Source organism: Leopardus geoffroyi, chromosome B3 (genome assembly GCF_018350155.1).
Source record: "Leopardus geoffroyi isolate Oge1 chromosome B3, O.geoffroyi_Oge1_pat1.0, whole genome shotgun sequence".
NCBI lineage: Eukaryota > Metazoa > Chordata > Mammalia > Carnivora > Felidae > Leopardus > Leopardus geoffroyi.
Window position 1 is genome coordinate 134,427,533 of NC_059337.1, and position 26,126 is coordinate 134,453,658.

A 26,126-nucleotide genomic window follows, 5' to 3' on the forward strand; every position below is an offset into this window, starting at 1 on the left:
CGGAAGCAGCAGAGCCAATAATTTCTACTGTAAGAAAAGTTATAAAGGAATCTGTGCGGCAGACACCTGAGGGCAAAGCCCTATCTGTCTCCCTTCCCCTGACAGAAAAACATTGCAAAAACAATGGCTGAAACTAACATGCTAGCATCTGTAAATTGCATAATACTGTTTGAGTAGAAGAAAAACTGGGGCAACAGAAAAATGCTCTGACTGGTTTCTAGGCCTCCTGTTTTCCCAACACTTCCATCTCAGTGTTGACCCTAAAATAACTAAAATTATCCTGAAGTCACTCAGCTTGGCAAGTGACTGACAAGACTTGCTTACAGAGACTTACTTAATACGTTCTTCAGGAGCACATGCCAATGCAAAGAATCGTGAACATATGTCACTACAAATTAGGCAGGAGGGGGAGAGAAGTAACTAGAAAGCTGCCGTAGAGAGGAAGGTTATCTGATTCCCAATGCAAACATGCTCTTTATGGGTCCTGAACCTCCCCAGGCATCTTGTGATATATGTGTCACAATAGCAGAATGCTGCAAATGACATTATTAACCAGGCGTTCATTAAAGATGTACTTTAAAACTTTCTTACAAATCAGAAAAGGAAGAATAATTAAGATTCTCATCTGTCTATTTTAATTTTGCTCACAGTAATCTAAAATTTGAACAGTATGTCCTACAAGTAGAAACTGATATTTATTTACTGCTTCACACATTAGAACATACTTTCATAAGCACCAACTCATTTTGTCCATATTATGATCCTATCAATTAGACATGACAGCTATTATTTTACAGATGAAGAAACTAAGACTGAGAGGGGTTAATGACTAAGTGGCTTGCCCAGAGTCACACAGCCACAAAGTGGAGAACTGAAAAAGATCCTCTTACTTTAATACATGTTCCATCCAGTATATAAGCCTTTATATGTTCAAAAAATTAATTAATGAATAACATCATTTTATAAGCGAAGGTACATTTTTCTATTTTCTGTAAAGAGAAAATAGTGATTAATCCATAGGCCTGTCCCTTTAAAGTATATTATAGTTTGGCAGTATGTTATAGTTTAGCTACTTCTATTTTAAATGTTGGGGTCATTATTTTTCTGCTACTTTTATTTAGCTACTGTAGGTTCATGTTAATAACCTGTTGTGATATTTGTAAATGTTCAATGTGAAATTATGAAAACATAGAATGCATGCACTATTTAAGTATAGGGTAACTAGGGGCGCTTAGGTGGCTCAGTCTGTTAAGTGTCTAACTTTGGCTGAGGTCATGATCTCATGGTTTGTGGGTTTGAGCCCCATGTCGGGCTCTGTGCTAAAAGATCAGAGCCTGGAGAATGCTTCAGATTCTGTGTCCCTACTCTCTCTCTACCCCTCCCCCACTTGTGCTCTGTCTCTCTCTCTCTCTCTCTCAAAAATAAATAAACATCAAAAAAATTTTAAGTATAGGGTAACTAATAATACATTAATGTATCATTTTGACATTGTTTACAAAGAGGTAAAAACAAACCCCTTTTAAAAATAATGTTTAAAAAAATTTTTTTAATGTTTATTTTTGAGAGAGAAAGACAGACAGAGTGCTAGTAGGGGAGGAGCAAAGAGAGACGGAGACACAGAATCTGAAGCAGGTTCCAGGCTTTGAGCTATCAGCACAGAACCCAATGTGGAGCTTGAACCCACAAGTGGTGAGATCATGACCTGAGCTGAAGTCGGGCACTCAACCGACTGAGCCACCTAGGCGCCCCCCTAAACAAATGTTTTTGAAGTCTTCAATGTTAGAATCATATATCCGATACCTAGCAAATGTCTGACTTACATTAGGAACTCAACAAATGTTTACCGAATTGTACTCTCAAGAAATCCTCTGAAGGACATAGGCTAGCATACAGGTATTTAGAAATGTCTTCTTTTATTCTTAGAGTCTCAAGGGATTTATCAAATTCTACGATTGAGAAAAGAACATATCGGGGCGCCTGGGTGGTGCAGTCGGTTAAGCGTCCGACTTCAGCCAGGTCACGATCTCACGGTCCGTGGCTGATGGCTCAGAGCCTAGAGCCTGTTTCCGATTCTGTGTCTCCCTCTCTCTCTGCCCCTCCCCCATTCATGCTCTGTCTCTCTCTGTCCCAAAAATAAATAAACGTTGAAAAAAAAAAAATTAAAAAAAAAAAAAGAACATATCAAAAGTATCAAACTTGTAAAGTATTCATTATCATATAAAAGACTTTAAAGAGTCCTAAAATAAATCAATTTTATCCTGTTTACAATCCAGTTTAGCAAACTATAATCTAGAAATAATTAATTATATGAATATTTGACAAATACCTCTCAATAGAGGCTCATCAGGGCAAAGAATTTGTTATGTTCCCCACTATATTTCCAGGGTCTAGTACAATACCTGACATACTGCACTCAATATTTGCTCAATTGTTAAATTAACGAATACACAGAGACATGAATATTATGCCATGAACAGAAACTTTAAAGGTTATTTTAAAAGTACACATTTTTTATACTAAGTAAACTCCTAAAAATTAAAAAAGTACATTTCCCAGACCAAATGAGGGCAGAATTTATAACACAAAATTGCAACATGCTGAAGGAGAAGCAGATTTGGGTGGGGGGAAGACAAGCTCGGTTTTGGAAATGTTGAGCTTGAGGAGCTACAAAAGTGTCAAGTGGAAATACGGTAGAAGCATGTTAGGGTCTGGAGCCCAAAAGAGAGGTCAGAGTTGCCATACATATTTAAGAATCACCAGCCTAAAGGGAGAGAGTAAGGCATAGAGAGAGAAGAGCACTTAGTATTTAACTGTGAGGAACACTTGGGTAGAAGAGGAAAAGCCTGCAAAAGATAGTGAGAGAGATAAGGAAAGCCAGGGGACCGTGGTGTCACAGGAGCCAAAGTAAGAGGCAATTTCTAGTTCAACATTACTAGGTAGTCAAGTTAAGAAGAGGACTAAAAAGTATCTAAAACTGAGGTCAATAGTGACCTTGACAAGAAGACTTACAGTCAGTTGGTAGGTGTGCAAGCCAAACAAGAGTAGACTAAGGAGTGAGTGAGATGTGGGTAAGTAAAGAGCGTGTGTAGACAAATACTGACAGAGGAGAACAAGAACACAAGAGATGGCAGGGAATATATAATTCTTAGATTCTTTTTATCTACTAGGCAGTCCGTCCGTCCGTCCATCCGTCCATCCATCCATCCATCCACTCTCCATCTTTAAAAGTTTAAGACAGGAGAGACTAAGCATGCTTAAATGGTAACAAAAGGGTCCAAGAGGAAGAGGTAGAAAAGGAGAGAGGTTAGTTAGAGCTAGAGCCATACAATCTCTCCCTAGGCACTGGAAACCTAGGAGGAGACTCCTTAAACTAGAGTTTAAACTAAAAACCAAAGAGGTAGAATAGGGATAAACAAAAAAGAAACTCACTCCAAGAAAGATACTTCAATATAAGTGATTCAGCGGACATGTGAAACCAAAAAGGAATGCTAGCTAATCAAAACAGAAATTGTTTGGTGGAAATATTTTTAAGGTGGAAGGAGTCTTAGGCAGGGAAATTGGCTGAATAAGTGGTGGGTGGAATTAGGGAAGCAAAGGACCACGAGATCCCGTTGTAGGGGTCTCAGAGAAGGGTAGTTCCCATGCCAGCCATGAGAGCTAAACCTGAAGTCTAGTGTGATGGTATGTCCTCTACAGAAAGAGGAAGAATGAGCTGGTAGTCTGAGGGGAAGAGATGAAACTAGAAAGCTTAATTATACAGACACTATCACGTAACTATAATTAAACGCAGCTAGGTTGCATTCAGTGAAAAATAAGAAAATTTGTACAGTATTTCTCCACTTCAGATAGAATCCCAGTATTTCATTTTTGCACCTAAACAACTAAGTGCTCAAAACTTATGGCAGCCCATGAGAGCCCCCCTTGTGGAGGAGCGGCTGACATGACTCGCAGAATACACAAATCTCTCTTGTGAGGAGGGACCTGGCTGGTTCAGTCACACAGTCTTTCTGATTAATTTGTATCTCTGTATTAAAACTCAACAACTCTGATCCATATTTGACTTTTGTTTATTTTGTTTTAGTTTCTGACATTTTGCCGTTGCCCAGGGCCAAAGTCTGCCAAACATTCAGCCACATGTACCTGTAAATACAGGAGTCACTAAGTGATTCTTTTCATTGGTGTCTTACCAGAACCTAGCCCAATGTCTCCATGGAGAAGGCCCTCAACAAATACTTTGATAGAGGGAAGGAGCAAATGCGTGAATGGTCCCATGGAGAGAGGAGATGATGGTCACCAAATCTCCCTGCGAAGGGGTCCTTTACAAACCAAGGGCCCTTTGGCTTTCTGTTGAAGCCCACAGACCACTTTTCAGAATAGTGTTTTTAAATGCCAGTATGACAGAGGAAACTAATCATACTGCAATACAGACAAAAGAAACGAATTACGGTGAAATATACTGAAATCAAAATAGAAAGAGAAGTTGTGACATCATCACAAACATGGTTCCGGGCCACGAACTGGGCCCGTCAAGTCCCAGACATCTGTGTAGAAAGATCTGGCCGGGCTACTTCACTCGCACCACCACCAACTGACAGCATCTGCAGGTTTTGTTTTCAGTTTCTCAGAGAGGAATTCTCCAAACTCCTGTCTGGGAAGACGTGTTCTCAGGACAAAGTGGCAGAAAGAGGCCGTGGGAGCTCCATGGTTCGCTGTGTCATTTTTCACCCCACACAGTAGTTTCCTTGTTGTGGCCTCACCTTCAGCCCCTCGTCCCTGAATCCAGTCTTTCTACTTAACCCTTTTAGTCTTCCTGGAAGGTAAGGGAAGCATGGCTGCCTGGGTGAATAGGGGAGACAGAGACCCAGAGGCTACCTGTTTCTTATATAGACTTCCAAACAACCCTCCTATGTCCCATGGCACCTGTGTTCCTACTCTGAGGGAGTCCTGAACCTTTCTGGGGGCCAGAAGTGCAAATTAGTTTGCCTTGGAACTTCTCATGTTGCTAGCTTAGGATTCAACTGTGATCAGGGATGCTTAAATTGGCTACAAGTAGTATTCCTGCTGTCCGTCTTCCAAAATTTGGTTGCTATATTCTTTCATCTTTTCTGAGTACATATCTATTTTACTCCTTTACTTTTGTTTATGGGGTTTAATGAGGAAGCAACAGTAAATGTATTTAATCTGTCACGTTTTACTGACATTACCACTAATAGTTTTACAAAGGAGAAAAAGTCTTAAAAATCAAACTTTGAAGTAAATTCCTCAAAAATGCATCTATTTTATAACAATGGTTGTCCCATCAAAGATAATCAATATAATTATAACCATAACTTCATGAAGGCATCTTATTCACCACTGTATTATCCAGTACCTAGCATAGTAGAGGTGGTCAATACTTAATAAGTGAACTGAATGAATATAGATATGATAAAAAGTTGAGATCTTTAGTTTTTATGATTTCAGCACTTATCAAATTCACTTAGGACTACATGGGCAATATTCCAAAAAGCAAATGTCCAGAAATAGATACGCCTATTTTGGAATTCAAGACCAATGTGTTTTACAACCACAAAGTTCTTCACTACAAAAATTCCACTGTGATTCTGTATTCTAACTAATAATTTCTTAGATAAAAATGAATTGGCATTCAAATTCATCTAGTTATCTTGCATAACCAGTAGTGTAAAAATATAATTTTTATTACAGCTGCTACATGAGGAGTATTTAACTAGAACTAGATGTACAGTTTTAAATGTCATTAAATGCACCTATAATAATAAAGAGTTCTACTGAAAGTGCAAGGTCCTCCATATTCAAAATCTGCACGTTAGCTATCAAATTTTAGTTTAGCTATCACAAATTACTTCAATAATTTTAGATTGTTGAAGAAGTAGGTCTAGTAGATCCTTGTCATTTTTGTCAAGTGAATTCGAAGGGCCATCACGACATGTCCTACTTTGTAAATATAACGTAAACTGTATGTCCTTTGTTTTGTAATGGTCCACCGGTTATCACCTAAGCCATAATTCTCCTAAAGGGCCCAAAGGATTATTCAAAATTTTCAGTCCTATTTTATAGGGAAAGTTAAATGCATAGTTTTGATTTGTTTTAGACTGGGGAATTCTGATATATTCATTAAATGTTTACTGCAATTCTAGCAAGACGGTTCCATGTTCCATGGTAATTTAAGCTAAAACTCTTTACAGTCATTCAGGTCAAGATGTTCCTCTAGGCAAACCTGCCCAAAAAATCCATAATCCATATGGTACTATCCTGATAAATGCTTCTTCTACAGCTCATTTTTTATCATTGTGTACATTCCATTGTTACTAACTTCAAATTAAAATACAATACTCACTTCTTCAGCCACAAACTCCTTACTCAGACCAAAATCTGTCAGCACCACGTGGCCATTAGAATCAAGTAGAATGTTCTCAAGCTTAATGTCACGGTATATAATCCCCAACTGTAAAAACAAACAAATATACATTTTAAAATAACAGTTTCCAAAAAATAAATTAGAAAAGTCTTTGTCTACCTTAAAAACAAACCAAAAAAAGGATTCTCCTGCTCAGGATGCACTAATGGCTCTTAGTGACTAGCCATGGCAAATGTGAATTCCTCTATCTCAGGACTTATCTGCTGGGCTCGCTGGACCTCTCCTACCTCCTAACTCTTCCTTCTTTGTGTAACGAAGGTCCATCTTTGTTGGACCAGCTTCTGTGGGGTCTTTCTGTTGACTATTGCTTCCTCCTATCTTCTTAATTATCTAATCCTCACTGTACATGATCTTCTTCGGGTACTTTTAGCCAATTCGTGTCCATCACTTGCTAATGGATTCAGAGGCTTTCCTGACTAACCAGATTCCACACTGGTCATGTCTTTCTTTTTCTTCTTACAGCACCTACACATATATTGCACTTATCTAAAAATAACTGATATTTTCTAGGTGTTTCCTCCTTGTCTTGATATAACCATACTCTAACTCTGTTCTTCACATTTATCTAGTATCTTGCAAAGCATCAAATAGATAATTAATAAAGGCTTGTTGAATAATAGGCTTCTAAATAAGCAACATAAGTCAATTAGATAACATTTATATATCCCTCCATTTTGTTTTGCATGTGTTACAGTAAAACACTTCAGCTATTTCTTCAGCTAAATAAATCTACACAAGTCATATAAGTTCTTGATATATGTGCATTGCATATTTCATGTTATGTCAGTCTAAATTAAATATTTTTAAACTTAGAAACCCTGCTTTCTACAACATTAAGTATATGAAAAAGCAGATTCGTACTAATTTCTTAAAATTGAAACAAAAAATTACAGAAGGAAACATGCTAGGCAATTTTCCTCCTGGAACTTCAGTGTTCTACACGAAAGAGAGGATAATATCTGCAGTCCGAGCAGACATTTGACTCGAAGCTTCATGAACATCTAACAGCCAGTGTGACTTTTTTTTCTTTGAAACAAACTCTTTGAAAACAATTTTAGAAATAAATTATTTACTATCTGCTTCACCTCATCACTTCCAAGGAAACTCTCATTTTTGTCTCTTCTCAGGAAACTCAATGTTAGCAGCTGTGTCAAGGTTAATATTCCTGGCTTCCTGTTGTATCTCTTTGTATTTATCTTTTTAGGGTAGTAAGATTAAGAGAAACTTAGCTGAGATCTGATTTGCTACATTACTTTCACTCTACATCAATTACACATATATCCAGTATTCATCAGGTTTTCTACTTCTGATTACCCTGTTTTAATAATAACAGGTGTTCATGGATTTTTTTCTTTAATAAACAGAATTAACAGAATTAAAGATTTCACACAAATTAAAAACTGAATTTAGTAACTTACCCATTGAAGCTTTGTATTTGTTTTGCTTGTTTCTACTCTGGTTATTTATGGTGATTTCTACCATCATTTTTATATTATAAAAACTTACACCTAAGCATAAAACTCCAAGATCTTTTCAACCCATTCCTGGGCCCAATTTGGTTCATATATGAAGATGTCCTAACTGCTTTATATCCCACGGATACTCAACCAGCAAAAGCTGGCCACCCCAGGACAACTCCACCCAAAGGAATGTCCGTCAGCTCCCTTCCTGCTCCTCTGTCCCTTTGGTCCACGCACTGCAGCCCCACCCCCCATGCCCACCAGGGCCTTTTCTCTTTCCCTCCTGTTCTTATACATTTTCATCCACTCTCCGTAAGACTCCTGTCCTGACCACCCCCCCCCCCCATCCAGTCCTGGCTCTGTTCTGCTCTAGATGTCCCCGTTCCTTGATCCCCTCCTTCTGTGCTTGTGTCTTCTCACCATCTTTTCTCACAGCCTCTGCCGTCCATTGCCTCCATCTTGCAATTCCAGTCTCCTTGCCACTTGAAAATTTTCCTCCCTCTTCCCTGCCTTTTCCTTCATCTCTCTCCACTCCTGTCCATGCTCCATAAACACCACTTTAATCCCTGTTCATGTCTAATCCAGTGCAGGATCTGAATTCATGACAAAGAATAGTAGCTCTACAATGCACCTGTCTCATCCTAATGTAGCGACTCAAGTCGTGATGGCCTCATGATCTCACACACTTCGATGAAAATTACTCAAATACTTTCTATTTCTGAGGAAGTACACACACGCTTGGTCTACACAGCTAACTGCTTCTATAATAATCCATCCTCATTAAGTTAAAAAAAATTTAGTCAAAATTTCTTCGATCAAGATTAATAGTATCTGAAATAATATATATATTTTTAAAGTTCGAATGGATTTTATGGAGTTCAAACAGCAGCACAGGCATGAATTCCACTTAAAGTTTTTAGCAACTGAGTTCGCGCTACATGGAGACAATGGAAGAGGAGGGACAGAGAGGGAACAAGAGGGGGGCCCCAGGGGCAAAACAAAGGCAAAGGCAGACCAGAGTGGGACAGCGGGGTAACTGGGTAGCGTGGCAGGCGCTTCTTTCCAAAAACTCACATTCTCCAACTTAATCAGGAAATATACCCTGCAAACAAACAGGCAGAGTCTGCAACGGAGTAAGTCACAACTAAGCAAATATAGATTATGACTTGTGGTTTTATTTCAAAGGTTATTTTAAGAATGAAAAGCTTTTATTCTAATGGTACTTTGTAATAAGCATTAGGATTTTTCATAAACAAGAACCAAAGAAATGCTCACATTCTACTTTTTTAATCCGTATCGCAGGAACTACCAAGAAAAATAGATGATTTTTGAAAAAGGGAACTACAGAATTGAGAATATTGGCAACGGTGTGTAAGTGTGCTTTCACAATCTCCACGAAGACAATGACGTTTAAAACAGTAGCTCTTTAGCTCCAGCATTACCTCAGTTAAAATAGATTTTTTTTCAAGAAAAGAACTCTCAAAGACTGAGCATCTTACCTTGTGGAGATGTTCGAGGGCAAGCACAATCTCTCCAACATAGATCCGCACCTCGTGCTCTGTGAAACGCTCTCTTTGAGAAAGATGAGTAAAAAGTTCTCCACCATTTATATAATCTAAAAATGAAATATATTTTTTTCTTTCTTTGACTTGTATTCATAAACTTAAGGAAGTATTCCCTTTTAAACATTTTGGATTAACCACAAGGCACTGACTTTAATATATTATTTTTGTATAATTCTTTGTCTATAGTATATAGTTTCATCTAGAACATATTACTAAATACATATAGTAATACATTTCATAAGATAACGACTACCCTAAGCCACAATCAAATGAATGTGCATGGAGTATTGCCATTAAAACTATTACATGACATCTGTATATATTTAAATACATTTTTCCAAATGCAGTGTATCAAAACCTCTGCCATCACCACATAATACTTAGCTTGCTGTGGAGTACCAAAACATCAACCATTGCAACAACTAAGATAAAAAAAGGAACAGAACAAAACAGAACACAAACAAAAATCTCAGCTTTTCCTTTGTAATAGCTGCCAGTCACTATCTGAGCAGATTCCCTATTTTCTAGAATTTTCTATGTACCCTTTCAAAAACGTGTTTCAGGTAGCAGGTGGTCTTCTTATTGCTCTATGCAGCCCATAAGTAAAAGTGGCACAAGGTGGCTGAGTCAAACACCTGACACTGAAAGATTCCCATTTCCCTCTTAATTTGCCCCATTTATCCCAAGAATAATGAAATTAGAGACAAAAAAGGCTACAGTGAGAAATACATAAGAAAGCTGAATAATAATAATAATAATAATAATAATAATAATATAACATAATATATTATAATGTGATTAATAATATAATTACTAATTATAAATATAATTATTATAATATAGACAGTATAAATATAATTATATTTAATAATAATTACCATTATTATTTGTAAAAATTATTTGTTTGTAATTAGCTCTAATAAGACATTTATTGATAATCTGATAGTAGCTTCATCAGAAACTAACCACTGCTACCTGACCACACAACATCTACGTGTGAGAAACAACATATACCTAGAAAATAGTCACAGATGTAATTTAAAGCTTTCCTCCTAAAAATTTGAGAAGCATGCATCCCAAGTATATTCATTTATCAAGTTCAGCAAAATTTGAAAAAGGAACAAAGCAAAATCTTCACGAACTTGCAAATTTTTGTTTCATCTTGCCTGGTTAGCTTTAAATTCCAAAAAAGCAGATGCAACAGAATGAAAGAACTCTAATGGTTGTTTTGCAGTGTGTTTTACAAAGCGCATGCCAATAAAAAGCATTGCCCTTCTAAGGCTTCTGCATTTTGCTCAGAGGTTTTAATTATATCTTAACACAAAGCTAATTATTAAAAAGGTGTAAAGGAACACAGCATTCCTGCCAACTAACAATGAATTTTTTCTACCTTTAAGTAGTTATTTACTTAAATCAAATACTGATGTTTATGCATACATGGTTTCCACACTTAGTCATGACACAGAAACAGACACCCACAGGTCAGCTGACCAACTGACAAACTCCTACCCATCCACCCTTGCATGTCCTATGCCATTTTCTCATCTTCAATAACCACTCCAGCAGTTGATCACTTCCTTTTTTGTTAGCCACTGTACTTACTAAAGACTTCTCCCACTGCAGTTATCTTACTGTATTGAAAATGTTTATTTGCACACTTGCCTTCTCTACTAAACTCTGAGCTTTCTACAAGTCTGGATCAATGTATTCATCTCTACAAACAGTACCCACATACAGGAAGCACTCCATAGATATATTAATTAAACACAATTCTTTACAGTGGAATAAATATTAAATATACTCTGAAAAAAATCACTCTGAAACTCAAAGTCAAGTGTGTTGTAAAAAGAATCCAATATACTATCTTTAAGGGACCTCAATATAGGCCATAGGACCTGGGCTTTGTAACTCTCAGACTGGGATCAAACAGCGGTTTCACTGTGTCCTGCCTTGAGCAAATCAAGATTCTCTCAGCTGCAGTTTTTATCCATACAATGGAAATGGTTAACTACTGTGGATTATGGTTGCTTGGAACATAGAAAGTGGTTTATTTTCCATTTATTGGGGAGACAGAGAACAACTAATGACAAACTTAAGAAAACAAACCTAAAATAGCATCAAGTAACCTACTTTCTACTTTTGGAATCGCCCAAGAGCCAAAGGTGAAGACCTGACTTTCATAAAATAAACATGTTTTATTTGTAGGTACATGGTTGCGTACTTTACAAAGTGAACAGCCAGCTCTACGCAGCGGTCCAGGTATCGACAGTGGTAAGTAGATACAGAAGCTGCCAAAGGGCTATAATGGCAGGAACTATGGTACAACTGAAGTGTCCTTATGGGTTAAGTACTTGTGCTAATCAGTGGCTGGGATATGAGGTCAGTGAGAATTTCTATAATGTAAGCAGTTGGTACTCTCAGTCATTATAATTTTAGTTGTTCTGTTTAGTGTGTTGTGGTATCTCATTATGGGTTTAATTTGCACTTTCCTGAATCATAATGATACTTAGTATCTTTCCATGGCTTATTGGACATTTACAAAAATATTTACTTATTTTTGGGAGACCACAAGTGGGGAAGGGCCACAGAGAGGAGGACAGAGGGTAGAAGCCAGCTCTGCACTGATAGGCTGAAAGCAACGAGCTCGATGTAGGCTCAAACTTATAAGCCAGGAGATCATGACCTGAGCCAAAGTTGGACACTCAACCCACTGAGCCACCCGGGTGCCCCAGCTTATTGAACATTTTTATATCTTCTTTGGTGAAGTGTATTAAAGTGGGTTTTGTTTTGTTTTGTTTGCCTCTTGATGTTTATATTTTTTTAAGTTTATTTTTGAGAGAGAGAGTGTGCAGGGGAGGGAAGGGGCACAGAGAGAGAGAGAGAGAGAGAGGGAATTTTCTAAGCAGGCTCCACGTTCTTAATACAGAGCCTAACACGGGCTCGATCCTGCAAACCGTGAGATCGTGACCTGAGCTGAAATCAAGAGTCAGACACATAACTGACTGAACCACCCAGGGGCCCCTGATTTTCTTTTCTTCATTTGAAATATAGTTCACATAGGAGCACCTGGGTGGCTCAGCTGATTGAGTGTCTGACTTTGGCTCAGGTCATGATCTCATGGCTTGCGGGTTCGAGCCTGATGTCGGGCTCTGTGCTGACAGCTCAGAGCCTGGAGCCTGCTTTGGATTCTGTGTCTCTGGCTCTCTCTGCCCCTCCCCACTCATTCTCTCTCTCTCTCTCTCTCTCTCTCTCTCTCTCTCTCTCAAAAGTAAATAAACATTTAAAAAACCTGAAATATAATTCACATACCATGAAATTCGAGTTTTTAGTATATTCAGTTATGCAACTATCAACACATTCAATTTTAAAACATCTTCATCACTCCATCCAATTTAAATTCCAATTTATCTTTTTTTTCTTTAGTTGCTTGTGCTTTTGATACCATATTTAAGAAACCATTGCCAACACCAAGGTTGCAAAGATTTACCCATCTTCCACTAAGAAATTTTTTCATTTTAGCTCTTACTTTTAATCTTTGAAACATTTGGAGTTAATCCATTCATGTTGAACAAAGCAGTGAAAGTGGGTATTCTTGCCTTGCTCCTGATTTTAGGGGGAAAGAATGGCTCTTGATTTTGAGGAAGTTCACTATTCCTACCAAAAAGTAGCTGTAGGAGTGTTTTTATCACAAAGGAGTGTTGAATTTTGTCAAATGTTTTTCTATGTCTACCATGATGATAATATGGTTTCTGTCCTTTATTTGACTAGTAAGGTATATTAATTGATTTTCACTTTTCCTTGCATTCCTGGGATAAATCCTACTTGGCCACAGTATACCTTCCTTTTAATATGTTGCTGGACTCAGTTTGATAGTATTTTGTTGAGGATTTTTGTGTCTTTATTCATAAGAGATATGGGTTTATAATTTTCTTGATTTATCTTGATATTTTTGTCTGGTTTTGGTGTCGAGGTAATACTGGCCTCATAGAATTGGTTGGAAAGTGTTTCTTCCTCTTCTATATTTTGGACATTTGTGAAGACTAGCATTAATTCCTTCTTAAAAACGTTTGTCAGTATTCACTACGGAAGCTATATGGGTCTGGGCTTTTCATTGTGGTTAGTTTATCACGTCTTCTCCTTCTTCAATTTACTTACTTGTTATAGGTCTATTCAGATGTTATACTTCCTCTAGTCAACTCTAATAGTTTGTGCCTTTCTAGGAATTTATTTCACCTAAATTGTCTAATTTTTGGCAGACAGTTGTTCAGTTTTCCCTTATGACCCTTTTTAATTCTGTAGTTAGTAGTCCCTTCTTCTATTCCTAATTTTGCTGACTTGAGCCTTCTTCCTGTTTTACTTGGCCAGTCTAACTACAGGTTTGTCAATGAATCATCTTTTGGTTTCACTCATTTGCTTTACTGTTTGCACATTCTCTATTGGATTAATTTCTGCTCTAATCTTTATTATTTCCCTTGTATCTGCTTGCTTTGGTGTGAGTTAGCTCTTCTTTTTCCAGTGCCTTAAGGTGGAAGATAAAGTTACTGAGTTGGGATCTTCTTTAAAAAAAATTTTTTTTTCTTCTTTTTCAATTCAGGCAATTACAACTATGAATTTCCCACTAAGCACTACTTTAGCTGCATCTCATAAGATGTGGTATGTCATGTCTTCATTCTCTCTCATCTCAAAGTATTTTCTGATTTCTCTTTAGAGTTGTTCTTTGACACACTGGTTACATAAGAGTAAATTGTTAAATTTCACAGTTGTGAATATCCCAAATTTCTTTTTGTTATTGATTTCTAACTTCATTCCATTGCAGTCAGAGAACATACTTTGTATAATTTTAAACTTTTTAAAATTTATTAAGGTGTTTTAAAAAAAAAGGTTTATTTAAGTAAAATTTACCCAACGTGGGGCTCAAACTCACAACCCCAAGATCAAGAGTCAATGCTCTTTCAACTGAGCCAGCCAAGCACCCAGAGGTGTATTTATTTTTTTAGTGGCATACCGTATGGCCTATCTTAAAAGAATGTTCCTTATCCACTTGAGAAAAATATGTACTTAGCTGTGTTTGTTCAGAGAGCTCTACAGATGTCTGTTATATCTAGGTGGTTTATCTTCTATTTCCTTGCTGCTCTTTTGCTTAGTTAATCTAAAGCATTATTGAAAGTGGAGTACTGTTGTTGAGTTGTTTATTTCTCCCTTCATTTCTATCAGTTTTACTTCATGTATTTTGGGTCTACATTGTTAGATGCATGCTTGTTTGTAATTGTTATGTCTTCCTGATGATTTGGCACTTTGATCATTATGAAGTGTCCCTTTTTAATCTGGAGTAACATTTTTTGTTTTTGAGTCTATTTTGTTTGATATTAGTAAGCCACTCCTGCTTTCTTGTAGTTGCTGTTTGTGTGATTTCTCCTTTTCCATCTTTATTCTTTAATCTATTTGTATCTTTGAATCTACACTGTATCTCCTGTAAACAGCATAATGTTGATTCTTTTCTCCCCTTGTCTGACAACTTCTGCCTTTTGATTACATGGACTACTCCATTTACACTTAATGTTATTATTGATATTGTTGATGTCTGTCTGCTGTTCTACTTTTTTGTTTTCTATATATTTTTTCTCTATTCCTCTTTTACTCCTTTCTGTTTCACTAAGTGAATATTTTCTAATATAACATTTTAATTCCTTTAATGAATCTCACTTTTTATTAGTGGCTGTGCTATGGCTTATTATATGCACATTAACATCAAAAAAGCTTCAGATATATACCAACTTAATTTCAGTGACACACACAAACATTACTCCTGTAGAGCTCATGGCCTCTTCCTTTTTATGCTATATTGTTATACACAGTACAACTACATGTTACAAGCCAACAGAATATAAGAATGATTACACAATTTTAGGTCTTTCAGAGAAGCTGAGAGGAGAGCAAGTATATATTTATAATTTAACATGTTAGCCTTATTTACATTTTTGGTTCTCTTCATTTTTTTTTTCTTGTGGATTCAAGTTATGATCTGATTCCAACTCCCTACCCCCACCAGAAGCATGTTTTTCTTTATTTTTTCTTTATTTAATAACTGAGTATTCTAGTGAGGTCTGTTTTACCTGCAAGAAGTCTCTGCTGCTGCTCCTTAGAGGACACAGCCTTGGGCATTCATAGAATGGTCTAGCAGGACTCTTTTTTTTTTACTTTCTTTAAGAACCTGATCTGTTAAGCTGTCTGACTCTTTCATATTATAGCCAGTTGTTGAGCTCCACTAATTGCTGGCTGATTGATCTATTATTTTCAATTTATGCCCTGGGGCATAAGTTGCTCCCCAGTCTGATCCAATAAATTCAGGCTCCTTTGTAGGGTTAGTTTCTGAGGCCAGTGTTTGAGATTTGTTCTGGCCCCAAAAGTGTTCTTCATCCTTGACTATTTCCCTGGTATTCTCATTCCAACAATTTAGTGTGCGCTCTAATGGAGCTACGAAGCCTCCTCTTAATTGCTTACCACCAAAGTCCTCATTTCCCCCCCTCATCCTTAGGTTTGAACTTCTACATACTCTGCTTCAAATAAGTTCTTTTGTTAAGAACTTCAGAGTTCCGGGTTTATGCACTACTTCTCCCTCTGGGGAAATCTCTGATGCACTGCTCTGGGGCTGGGGATGAGGACAGTGGCCCACTTCTCTCAGAGTGACACCCCTGCTTAATTAATAAGGTGCTACATGAAGGCACTAGTCCCTGGCCTTCTCAGTTTTGCCTCTACCAGCACAGAACCCTCACCCTACAAATCAAGCAGGGCAAGAGCATCAGAGCTCCATATTCTCAACTTTCCAAGCCTAGAATAAAGCTTCTGCCCTAGGAGTGGGGGCTGGGTGGAGGAAAGGAGCTCCCAAACTCTCAGCCACAATTCTTTGCCAAGAATTTACCCTCTGTAGCAAGGAGCTGGGTGAATGAGAAATGCTTGGTGTCCTGAAATCTCCTGATGAGATACAGTATCTCTTAACTGGGAGCTGAGGGGAAGGGGACCCCAACTTCTTGGCTACCCCCACCCAAATGGAGTTTCGGTCATGCAGTGTGGGAGAGGGCAGAAGGTCATGGCTCAAGTGCCACCCAGTTTTGCTGTTCTAACATTTAGATTTCCTTGAATAAATGTTTCTTCAACTGCTGTATGTATGCCCACCCACAGGCTAACCTCCAGAGATTTTAAATGATAATTTTTATTAGTTACAGTTGTTTCCCTGGAAAGCAGGTCCATGTAGCTCCTCACATGACCATTCTAGGAGCAAGCTCTCTTTGTTTACTTTTTAAAATAATTTAAAGGCATTCTTGTAGATTTTGGATACAAGTTCTTTGTCAAGTACATGTATGGAAAATATTATCTCTGAGTGAGTGGTTTGCTTTTAATTTTCTCAAAAGTGTCTCTTGATGAGCAGAAAATGTTTAATTTTTATTAGTTCAGTTTTCTCCTCCTCCTCCTTCTTCCTCCTCTTCTCATACTGCTTCCGTCCGCCTCCTCCTTTTGGTTACTGTTTTGAGGAGACTTTGCCTACACTAGTTATAAAGATATTCTCCTATGATTTCTTATAAATGCTTTATATGCCTAACTTTTATGTTTAGGGTCTGTTTCAAACTAATACTTGTGTATGGAGCAAAGTAAGTGTTGAGATTCACTTTTTTCATTGTTCTAGCACCACTTACTTCTTTCCCCATTGAATTGCTTTGTCTCATTTGTCAAAAATCAAAGGGCTATAGAAGTGTGGGTGTATTTCTGGAGTCCTGTTCTATTCCACTGATCTATATGTTTCATGCCATACTGCCTTGATTACTGTAACTTAATAGTCATTTTTAATCACATCATTTAAGCCTCCCATATTTGTTCTTCTTTAAGACTGAACGAGCTATTCTAGTTCCTTTGTTTTTGCATAGGAATTGGAGTCAGTTTGTCAGTCTCCACCAAAAACCCTGCTTGGATTGTGACTTTGACGGTTTTCCATCTATAGTTCAATTTAGGGAGAACTGGCATGTGAACAACATTGAGTGTTCCTACTCATGAACATGGTACATCTCTCTATTAATCATGTTTTCTTTAATTTCTCTCAGCAATGTAGAATTTACAGAGTAAATTTATTCCCAAGTATTTTATGTTCAAAAAATTCCACTTTCCAGTTGTTTGATCCTACTATATAGAAATACACTTTTTTTTTCATTTTATTTTGAAACAATCATAAATCTAAAGACAAGTCTTAAATATAGTCATAAAACTTTTTTCAGGAACCCATCTAAGTGATTTGTCAAGTTGACAACCCATCACTCAAGCATACTTTCATTTGGACGCCATACCACGACATGACCATTTACAAAATCAGTATATTAAAACAAATATATTGTTACCATCTAATACTCAATCCTAATGTCAAGTTTCCTTAGTTGTTCTCAAAGTATTACAGCAAAAGGTTCCAGTTTAGAATCAAATGTTCAGTTTAGTCATCCAATTTCTTCAGTTCGGAATAGTTCCTGTCTTCCCTTGACTTTCATAACCTTGACACTTGGAAGATTACAGGCTTCGTACTTTGCACACTGTCCCACAATCTGAATTTGTCTGATGTACCTGCATGATCATACTCAGGTGAGCATCACTAGAGGAAATCATGGAAGTCACACTGTTCTTGGTGCATCGTCTCAGGTAGGGCCTGATTTCGATTCATCCTAGTATCAATGATTTTCACTTTGATCTCTTGATTAAGGCAGTGTCTCCTTGGCTTCTCTACCGTAAAGTTACCTATTTCACTTTTGTAATTAGTAAGTAATTTTGGAGAAGTACTTTGAAACCATGTAATTATCCCAAATCCCATCATTCAATTTATTTATTTACATCTGAAGGGACTCAGGGGTTTAGTTTATTCAATGAGTTAAAATTCGCTACCAGCACTTATTTTTGATTCTGCAAGTGTGGTTCTTACTCTTATGGCCTGGCTCTTCTAGAATTTTGACAAAAGTCTTGTAGAATTTACCAAGTCCCTATACCTTGGGAGGAATTTAACTCCAAACTGTCTCCCCAAAGGTGGGAGCTGCTGAAATCTTTATTGGGCTCTTTCAACCTTTCCAGCTTTTGTCTGGGCCACTTAGATGTTCACCCCATGCACTCACTGCTGGGAAGTCAGTCCACACACAGAGATTTCTGAACCACCTCACCTGTGGTTCCCTTCTTGGCAGGGTCCTTTGCCACAAAGGAAAAGGGTCCTTTGCAGCCACTGTGTTGGCCCCAAACTCCAACTTTGGACTCCTCAGCCTTGTAAGACTGCCACTTCTAGACTACATTTTGACCTCTTATTTTATATATCTTTGGAAAGAAGTATTTTTGGTATTTAAGAACCTAAGTCTTTAGTGTCAGAAAATCCAAAAATCCTAGTGATACCATTCATCAGTTGTGTGACTTTGAGCAAGTTGCTTAATCTCTTTGAATCTAAAACCATAATTATAAAAGGAGAGCAATATATTTCCCTAGGGTTTGTTCATTTCATTCAACAGGCTTTGAGCCCTTATTACATAACAATTACTTTTCTAGATACTGCACCCATATGCCAAACTAAACAGGCAATAATTTTCCATCCTAGTGAAGCCTGCATTCCAGTGGGAAGAGAGAAACATAAGTAAACAAGATACTATGAATACGTTGGAAGATGATGATTGCTATGGAAAAAATAGCACAGCTAAAGGCAGATAGGGAATGCCAGGATAGAGCTGAGGACTGCATTTTAATAAGGGTGGTCGGTGTATGCCTCACCAAGGTGTCTCTTGAACAAAGAATTTAAGAAAGTGAAGACATGAGCTAAGCAGATGTTGGGGGGACCCGATTCCTGGCAGAAGTAACAAATGCAAAGGCTTCAGGCGGGAGAGCCTGGTGCACCTAACAATTAGGAAGGAAGCTAACGTGGCTAGAACACAGTGAACAAGGAAAACGTAGCAGGGGAGCGAAGGTCACAGAAGTCACTGAGTTATGGGGGTGGGAGAGTTGTGCAAAGTCTTACAGACCATCACCGGGGCTGCTATGCATACCATGCACGGTACAATGTATTGTGATCCTCTGGAGCTGAGCTGGCCATTGGAAGAATCTCATCTTTCACTCTGAATGAGATGGGAAGCCTGTAGAGGATTCTGAGTAGAACAGTGAGGGAAGATAAGACTTGCGCTTTACTGGGATCAATGATTCTGGCTGCTGTGTTGAGAAGGGCAAGGGTAGAAATAAGGGGATCGCTTGCAATGAAGCAGGGTGAGAGAGGATGGTGGTTAGGAGGAAGGCGACTGCAGTGGTAGGGGTACAGATCCAGTCCTACCGGAGCACCTGAAGAGATGGAGTTGGGGAAGGCTGCTGGAAGTACAGGTTTGGAGAGGATGACCCAGAGTTCACTTCTGGGGATAAGGAATACACAGTGTCTAACAAACACTGAAAGCTCAATACAAGGTAGTTACCATGATCCTCATCATCACCCTCAATTATTCAAAGACTGTTAAAGAGGTACAAAAGAGCCCTCTGGAACGTTTTGAGGGAGAGGAAGATAGACTTCTTATGGCTGATTTTTGAGCAATGAAGATCAGGCTCTGAAAGTGCTTCATGTAAATTCCTTGAAATTACGTGCAATTGTTTTCAAGCATACGTAAGCATCTGTGCATTCTTCTGAGAAGAGAGGGTCTACAGCTTTTATCAGATTCTCCAGGGAGTTGGAAGCCAAAAACAGCTTAAGGAACATAGCCCCTACAACAACATTGTAAATTTGAGTGGAAAAGTTCCTATCAAGTTCTATTTACAAACAAACCAATGAGTACTGGCTGCCAGCACATGGGAAACATCTGAAAACATGTCTCCAGCACCGCAAACTTTATCATCACGGCACACACACCTGGTTCCGGCCTCTCCGGGGCACTGAGCTCACTTCTCACTGACTTCTACCCTTGCTTGGCATAGCTGTCCTGGGGATTATTTGTAGTTAGGATTGGACTGGTGAGGTCCAGAGCTTTACAAAGTGAAATGGAGCAAGGGGTTTTCATTTTCAACAAGATCTCTGACTACTGAGGATGTGCTGGGACTGCATTCTGGTGTCTTTACATTGGTGTGTTTATCAAGAGATCTAGCAAATCTACTAGGGTAAAGTTGGGGCTTGCTTGCCCTAAGTAAAAACAATTTAGCCAGGCAGTGAGACAACAATAACACAAATTTAAAAGACCGTAGGGATATTGTTAAATATGAGCTGAATTATAAAATCTTGACTCTCTGAAGGAGAATACTGGAATCAGGAAAGCAGGCAGATTCTGGGACAGAATTAGCAATGGCATGGATATGGTCAGTGACATCACAAAAACCCAGATCCTTACTGATATCTGGGAGGAAGATTCTTCTCAGCTTTATAAAGCAAGGAACCCCACCCTTCACCCCCATCCTTTCCAACTGAGCATAAATTATATCTCCTCCCATAAAAGACTTACTAAAAGCTCAGACTGAAAAAAGTCGCTGAGTGGAAACTAGAATTACCTCAGGTCTACTCTGCTTGGTCAGCTTTTGGCCCATGCCAACATGTCTACCCCGAGTAATAAGTTTCCCGTACAGATTATGGATTCATTAGATTTCTAGAAATTAGATTTCTCAGGTTTCTGCCAATTTCTTTCACAACAAATTGCAAGCATGAAGTTTGGCGTTTTTTGGTGGTTTGTTTGTTTGTTTGTTTGTTTGAAGCCAATGCTGACTGTTTTTATTCTGTTTATGATAGGGAAACTGTCAGAAACAGCATGAGAATGTTCCATTTTTACCGATATTCCTGAATCTTCTTGCCTCTCTGGACATAAAGTGGACCAAGTGGTACTGACTCAGTGAAGGCTCTTGGCTACTGCGGTTTGTATGGAAGCCGCATCTCTATAGCCTGTAAGTCAGGGAAGCAGGAAAGGGCTGCTGACAGGTAGGAATTCAGGAACATAAAACAGCGTTTTCACTGCTCTCCTTTAAAATTTATTATCTCAACACAGCTCGCTGCTTTTGAGACCAAAGAAGTAATAACAACTACAGACATGGGGCACCTTCTATGTGCCTGTTCCACTTAGATATGACAGTGAATCTGACCCTTATTAACAGTGCTCTTAGGTACTATTCTAATAGTATGATCCCCAGAGAAAATAGGTACTCCCTGGAGAATAGTGAGGCTAAACAAATTATACAAAGTTGTATATCCTGTGAGTGGGAGGATAGGGATTATGAATATGGGCAGTCTAACTCCAAAGAGTGATTTTTTTTATGCCGTGTTAGAAATGTGCTTCACTTCCTCCAAATATGGTTTTACTGTTGCTTACTAACAGCAGCCTCATCGTGCAGCTGGTCTGGTTAATTACTGTCCAAAAAACTGCCTTAAGATCAACTGTTCTAAAAAAAAAAGAAAATCAACTGTTTTGTCCTTCAAACATGTAAATGGCTTAGAGCCAATAATTCTATATATTTGGTCATAAAATTGTGCTATCTTACATGTTTTTCACAATTAAGTTTGACAAGTTTGGAGGGCTCATCTGAATGTCACAGTGCTCAAAAGTAGACATTCTTGGCGGGGGGGGGGGGGGGTTGCTACACAGAGGGTTTTTTTTAACGGCCACAGTAAACAATGAGTTTCAATCTCTTCTAAGAATGTACCAAGCTAAAATTATCACTGACCCACTTATAGCATATAATTTAAAAGAGTCAATTTATATCTTGCAGGAATGGACTGGGCTGTTTTCTAAAAAAAAAAAAAAAAATTACTTGGCCTTGACTTCAGGAATACCTCCATCCTTGTGGAAGACTCCTTAATTTTTCCTAAGAGGTGATAACCTTAGCCCACCTGCCTGTTCAAGACGATGAATTGAATTTGGCAACACAGAAGAGCTACAGTCTAGGAGTCCAGGTTCTTTGTTGTTGTTATTGTTGTTGAAGTAGGCTCCACACCCAACATGGGGCTAGAATTAACGACCCTGAGATCAAGAGTCCCATGTTCTACCAATAGAGCCAGCCAGGCACCACTACAGTCTAGGTCCTTGTCAGAGATTAGAACCTCAAATTGTCAGCAGTCCAAATCTCATCAAATATTTGGTTGTGAGAAATAATACATACAAAGGACAATACATGTAATTGTATCTATACCTCTTTCTGGATATGCCATAATGGCTCTGGCCAAAGTCAGAACAGAAGTATAAACTTGAATAACACCATTTTGGACAAATTATACTCTAATCTTGTTCCTCAGGCTTACATTATATGGAATATTGACACGAAATGTGGCATCATCTTTAGTCAAGAAAGGCTGGTGAAAACTGTCATTACATCTAGGCCCTATTCGAAAAGTTTTTCCTAGGTCATCATGCCTTGCCTGTGGGCTTTATTTATTTATTTTTAAACTTATCTTGATATAATTTCAAACTTACAAAAAACATCTGCCAGAACAGTACAAGGAATCCCTACATAACCATGATGAAAATTCACCAACTGTTTACATTTTGCTTCATTTGCTTTAGTATTCTTTCGTGTTTTTATATATGTGCATACTCTTCCTGAGAATAAGTTGGAGACATCACGCTCCTACCCCTAAATCCTTCAGGGTGCACCTCCTAAGGAAAAAAAAAAAAAACACCCTTTTCTATAACCACAGTACAATTATCAAGATCAGAAACTTTATGATAAAAACACTATTATCTAATTTGCCCTTTATTCAAGTCTTGTCATCTGTCCCACTAATACGCTCTCTAGCTACTTTTGTTTCTAGCCTAGGACCTAGTTTATGATCACACAATGCATTGGAGATCCTAGGTCTTTAGTCTGGACCCTCAGTCTTTCTTTCTTTCTTGATCTTGACATCTATGAAGAAGATAGTTCAGTTATCTCATAGACAAACCCTGAATTTCATTTTTTTCCCCCAGATGTTTTCTCATGATCAGATGCAGGTTATGCATTCTTGGAAGGAATAGCAATGACACGATGTGACCGTCTTAGAAAATATCAGGAAGCATGTGATGCTAGTTCTCCCAATATTGGTGTTAATTTTGATCACATGATTAGTGTGGTGTTTGCCAGGTTTCTCCATAGTAGAGTTACTCTGTTTCCTTTTGTAATTAACTGGTAATTTATGGGGAGATGAATTGAGACTATGTAGAAATATCCTATTCCTCATCAAACCACTGTCTACCCACTTTGGATCCAATGATGATTTTCTAATTCCATTGCTCTTTCTCTTTGTTGGTTGGATGTACATTTTGTCTGGCTGGGCAAGTATAGATTAGTAGGACAGATTCATAGAGTTAGACTGCAGAGCTATAACATACTTACATATTAAATTTTTATTGCTGACAATATTTTATAAGCACTTTCCTCAGAAAGGCTTATAGCCACTCATACTCCCCACCAACAGTGAATGAATGCCTTAAAAAACAAAGTTCTCACCAACTCTTGATATTATTATGTTTAAATTTTTACCAAATATGATAGGCATTTCCAAAAATTTCCAAGAAATTGTTAACGTGCCAAAGAAAGAAGAGAGGAAGAAAATCTGAGAGTGTGCAGCAGCTGGAACCTATTTTATAGTCCATACAATGCAAGACCTTAAATGATGCTTGTATAGACTGCTGGTTCCTTGAGTAAACTAAAAGAAACTTCTTATATGCAAATGATTACATTTTAAGGGGTTAATATAAAAAATATATAAAGAACTTACACAACTCAACACCAAAAAATCAATCTGGTTAAAAAATAGACAAAAACCCCAAATAAACATTTTCCCAAAGACATCCAGGTGGCCAACAGACACATGAAAAGATGCTCTACATCACTCCTCATCAGGGAAATACAAATCAAAACCACAGGTGAGGTATCATCTCATACCTGTGAGAATGGCTAGAATCAGAAAGACAAGAAATAACAAGTGTTGGTGAGGATGTAGAGGAAAAAAAACCCTCATGCACTGTTGGTGGGAATGTAAACTGGTGCAACCACTGTGGGAAACAGTATGGAGCTTCCTCAAAAAATTAAAAACAGAAGGCGCCTGGGTGGCTCAGTCTGTTAAGCATCTGACTCTTGATTTCTGCTCAGGTCATGATCATGAGATCAAGCCCCATATCAGGCTCTGCTCTGACAGGGCAGAACCTGCTTGGGATTCTCTCTCTCCTTCCCCTGCTCGCACATACTCTCTCTCTCTCTCTCTCTCTCTCAATAAAAATAAACATTAAAAAAAAAAAAATTAGCAACAGGGGCACCTGGGTGGCTCAGACGGTTAAGCGTCTGACTTTGGCTCGGGTCATGATATTGTGGTTCACAAGCGTGAGCCCTGCATTGGGCTCCATGCTGACAGCTCGGAGCCTGGAGCCTACTTCAGATTCTGTGTCTCCCTCCTCTCTGTCCCTACCCCCTTGTAGACTGTCTGTCTGTCTGTCTCTCTCTCTCTCTCTCTCTCAAAAATAAATAAAACATTAAAAAAATTTTTTAATTAAAAACAGAAATACCATGTGATCCAGTAATTCCACTACTGGGTATTTACCCAAAGAAAATGAAAACACTAATTTGAAAAGATATATGTACCCCTATGTTTACTGCTGCATTATTTACAACAGCCAAGATATGGAAGCAAGCAACTTAAATGTTTACTGGCAAATGGATAAGGAAGATGTGGGGTGTGTGTACACACACACACACACACACACACACACACTGGAATATTACAGAGCCATTAAAAAGAATGAGATTTTGCTGTCTGCAACAAGAATGGACCCAGAGGGTATTTTGGTAAATGAAGTAGGTTGGAATAAGAAAGACAAACACCATAAGATTTCACTCATATGTGGAATCTAGGAAACAAAAAAATGAGTAAGCAAACAAAAGCATAATCAGACTTATAAATACAGAGCACAAACTAATGGTTGCCAGTGGGAAGGGGGTGGGGAGATGGGCAAAATGGGTCAACAAGCTTCCAGTTATGGAATGAGTAAGTCACAGGAATAAAAAGCACAGCACAGGGAAGACAGTCCATGGTATTTTAATAGTGTTGTAAGGGGACGGATGGTAACCATACTTGTGGTGAGGTAGCATAACGTATAGAGAAGATGAAAAACACTATGTCGTACACCTGAAATCAGTGTAATATTGTGTGTCAACTACATGCAAATTTTTTAAAAATATTTTAAAAGGCAGAAGTTTGTAAAAAAAATCACAATAAAGCCAACTTAAGATAATACAAATTATATCTCTGGGCGCTCTGGGTGGCTCAGTTGGTTAAGCGTCTGACTCTTGGTTTCTGCTCAGGTCCTGATCTCATGGTTTTGTGAGTTTGAGCCCCGCATCGAGCTCTGCACAGACAGTTTGGAGTCTGCTTGGGATTCTCTCTCTCCTTCTCTCTCTCTGCCCCTCCCCATTTGTGCTGTCTCTGTCTCTCTCAAAATAAATAAATAAAAACTTAAAAAAAATTATATCTCAATTCTTTTGTATTTGCTAAACGGGTCTTTTTATGTTTAATGGCTCATATTCTCTATCTGTAAAATGTGAATATAAATAATTCCAACTCCCACATAAGATTGTCATGAGGATTCAATGAGCTACCAAGAGTTAAACTTGGGCCAGATATAATAAGCATGCATTGTACAGTGTTTATTGACTACTGTTATTGTTTATAGAGAT

At 38.1% G+C, this 26,126-nt stretch overlaps 1 protein-coding gene and 1 long non-coding RNA gene across 13 annotated transcripts in view; one reads left to right on the plus strand and one right to left on the minus strand.

Annotated features, from left to right (window-relative positions):
- The window catches only part of RPS6KA5 (ribosomal protein S6 kinase A5), a 183,102-nt gene that overhangs the window by 71,336 nt on the left and 85,640 nt on the right, over positions 1 to 26,126 (minus strand). For 9 of the 11 annotated variants that reach the window (XR_006705258.1, XR_006705257.1, XM_045451873.1 and 6 more), the window contains 2 exons: positions 9,399 to 9,514; positions 6,359 to 6,466 (listed from right to left, as the gene is read on the minus strand). The exons of 1 other annotated variant lie outside the window; for it this stretch is intronic. Coding sequence is in view for 8 of the 10 variants with exons in the window: in XM_045451873.1 (XP_045307829.1) it covers positions 6,359 to 6,466; positions 9,399 to 9,514 (224 nt within the window). In the remaining 2 variants the exon portion in view is untranslated. The remainder of the gene's footprint in view (positions 1 to 6,358; positions 6,467 to 9,398; positions 9,515 to 26,126) is intronic. One more of the 11 variants, XM_045451875.1, reaches the window with a different exon arrangement.
- LOC123584220 lies at positions 10,398 to 25,806 on the plus strand. Of its 2 annotated transcripts, none has more exons than XR_006705262.1 (3): positions 10,398 to 11,735; positions 21,220 to 22,374; positions 25,755 to 25,806. It is a non-coding gene; the product is annotated as an uncharacterized LOC123584220 (long non-coding RNA). The 2 variants fall into 2 exon arrangements; XR_006705261.1 differs by lacking the exon at positions 25,755 to 25,806 and having other exon boundaries at positions 10,408 to 11,735; positions 21,220 to 21,405; positions 22,191 to 24,136.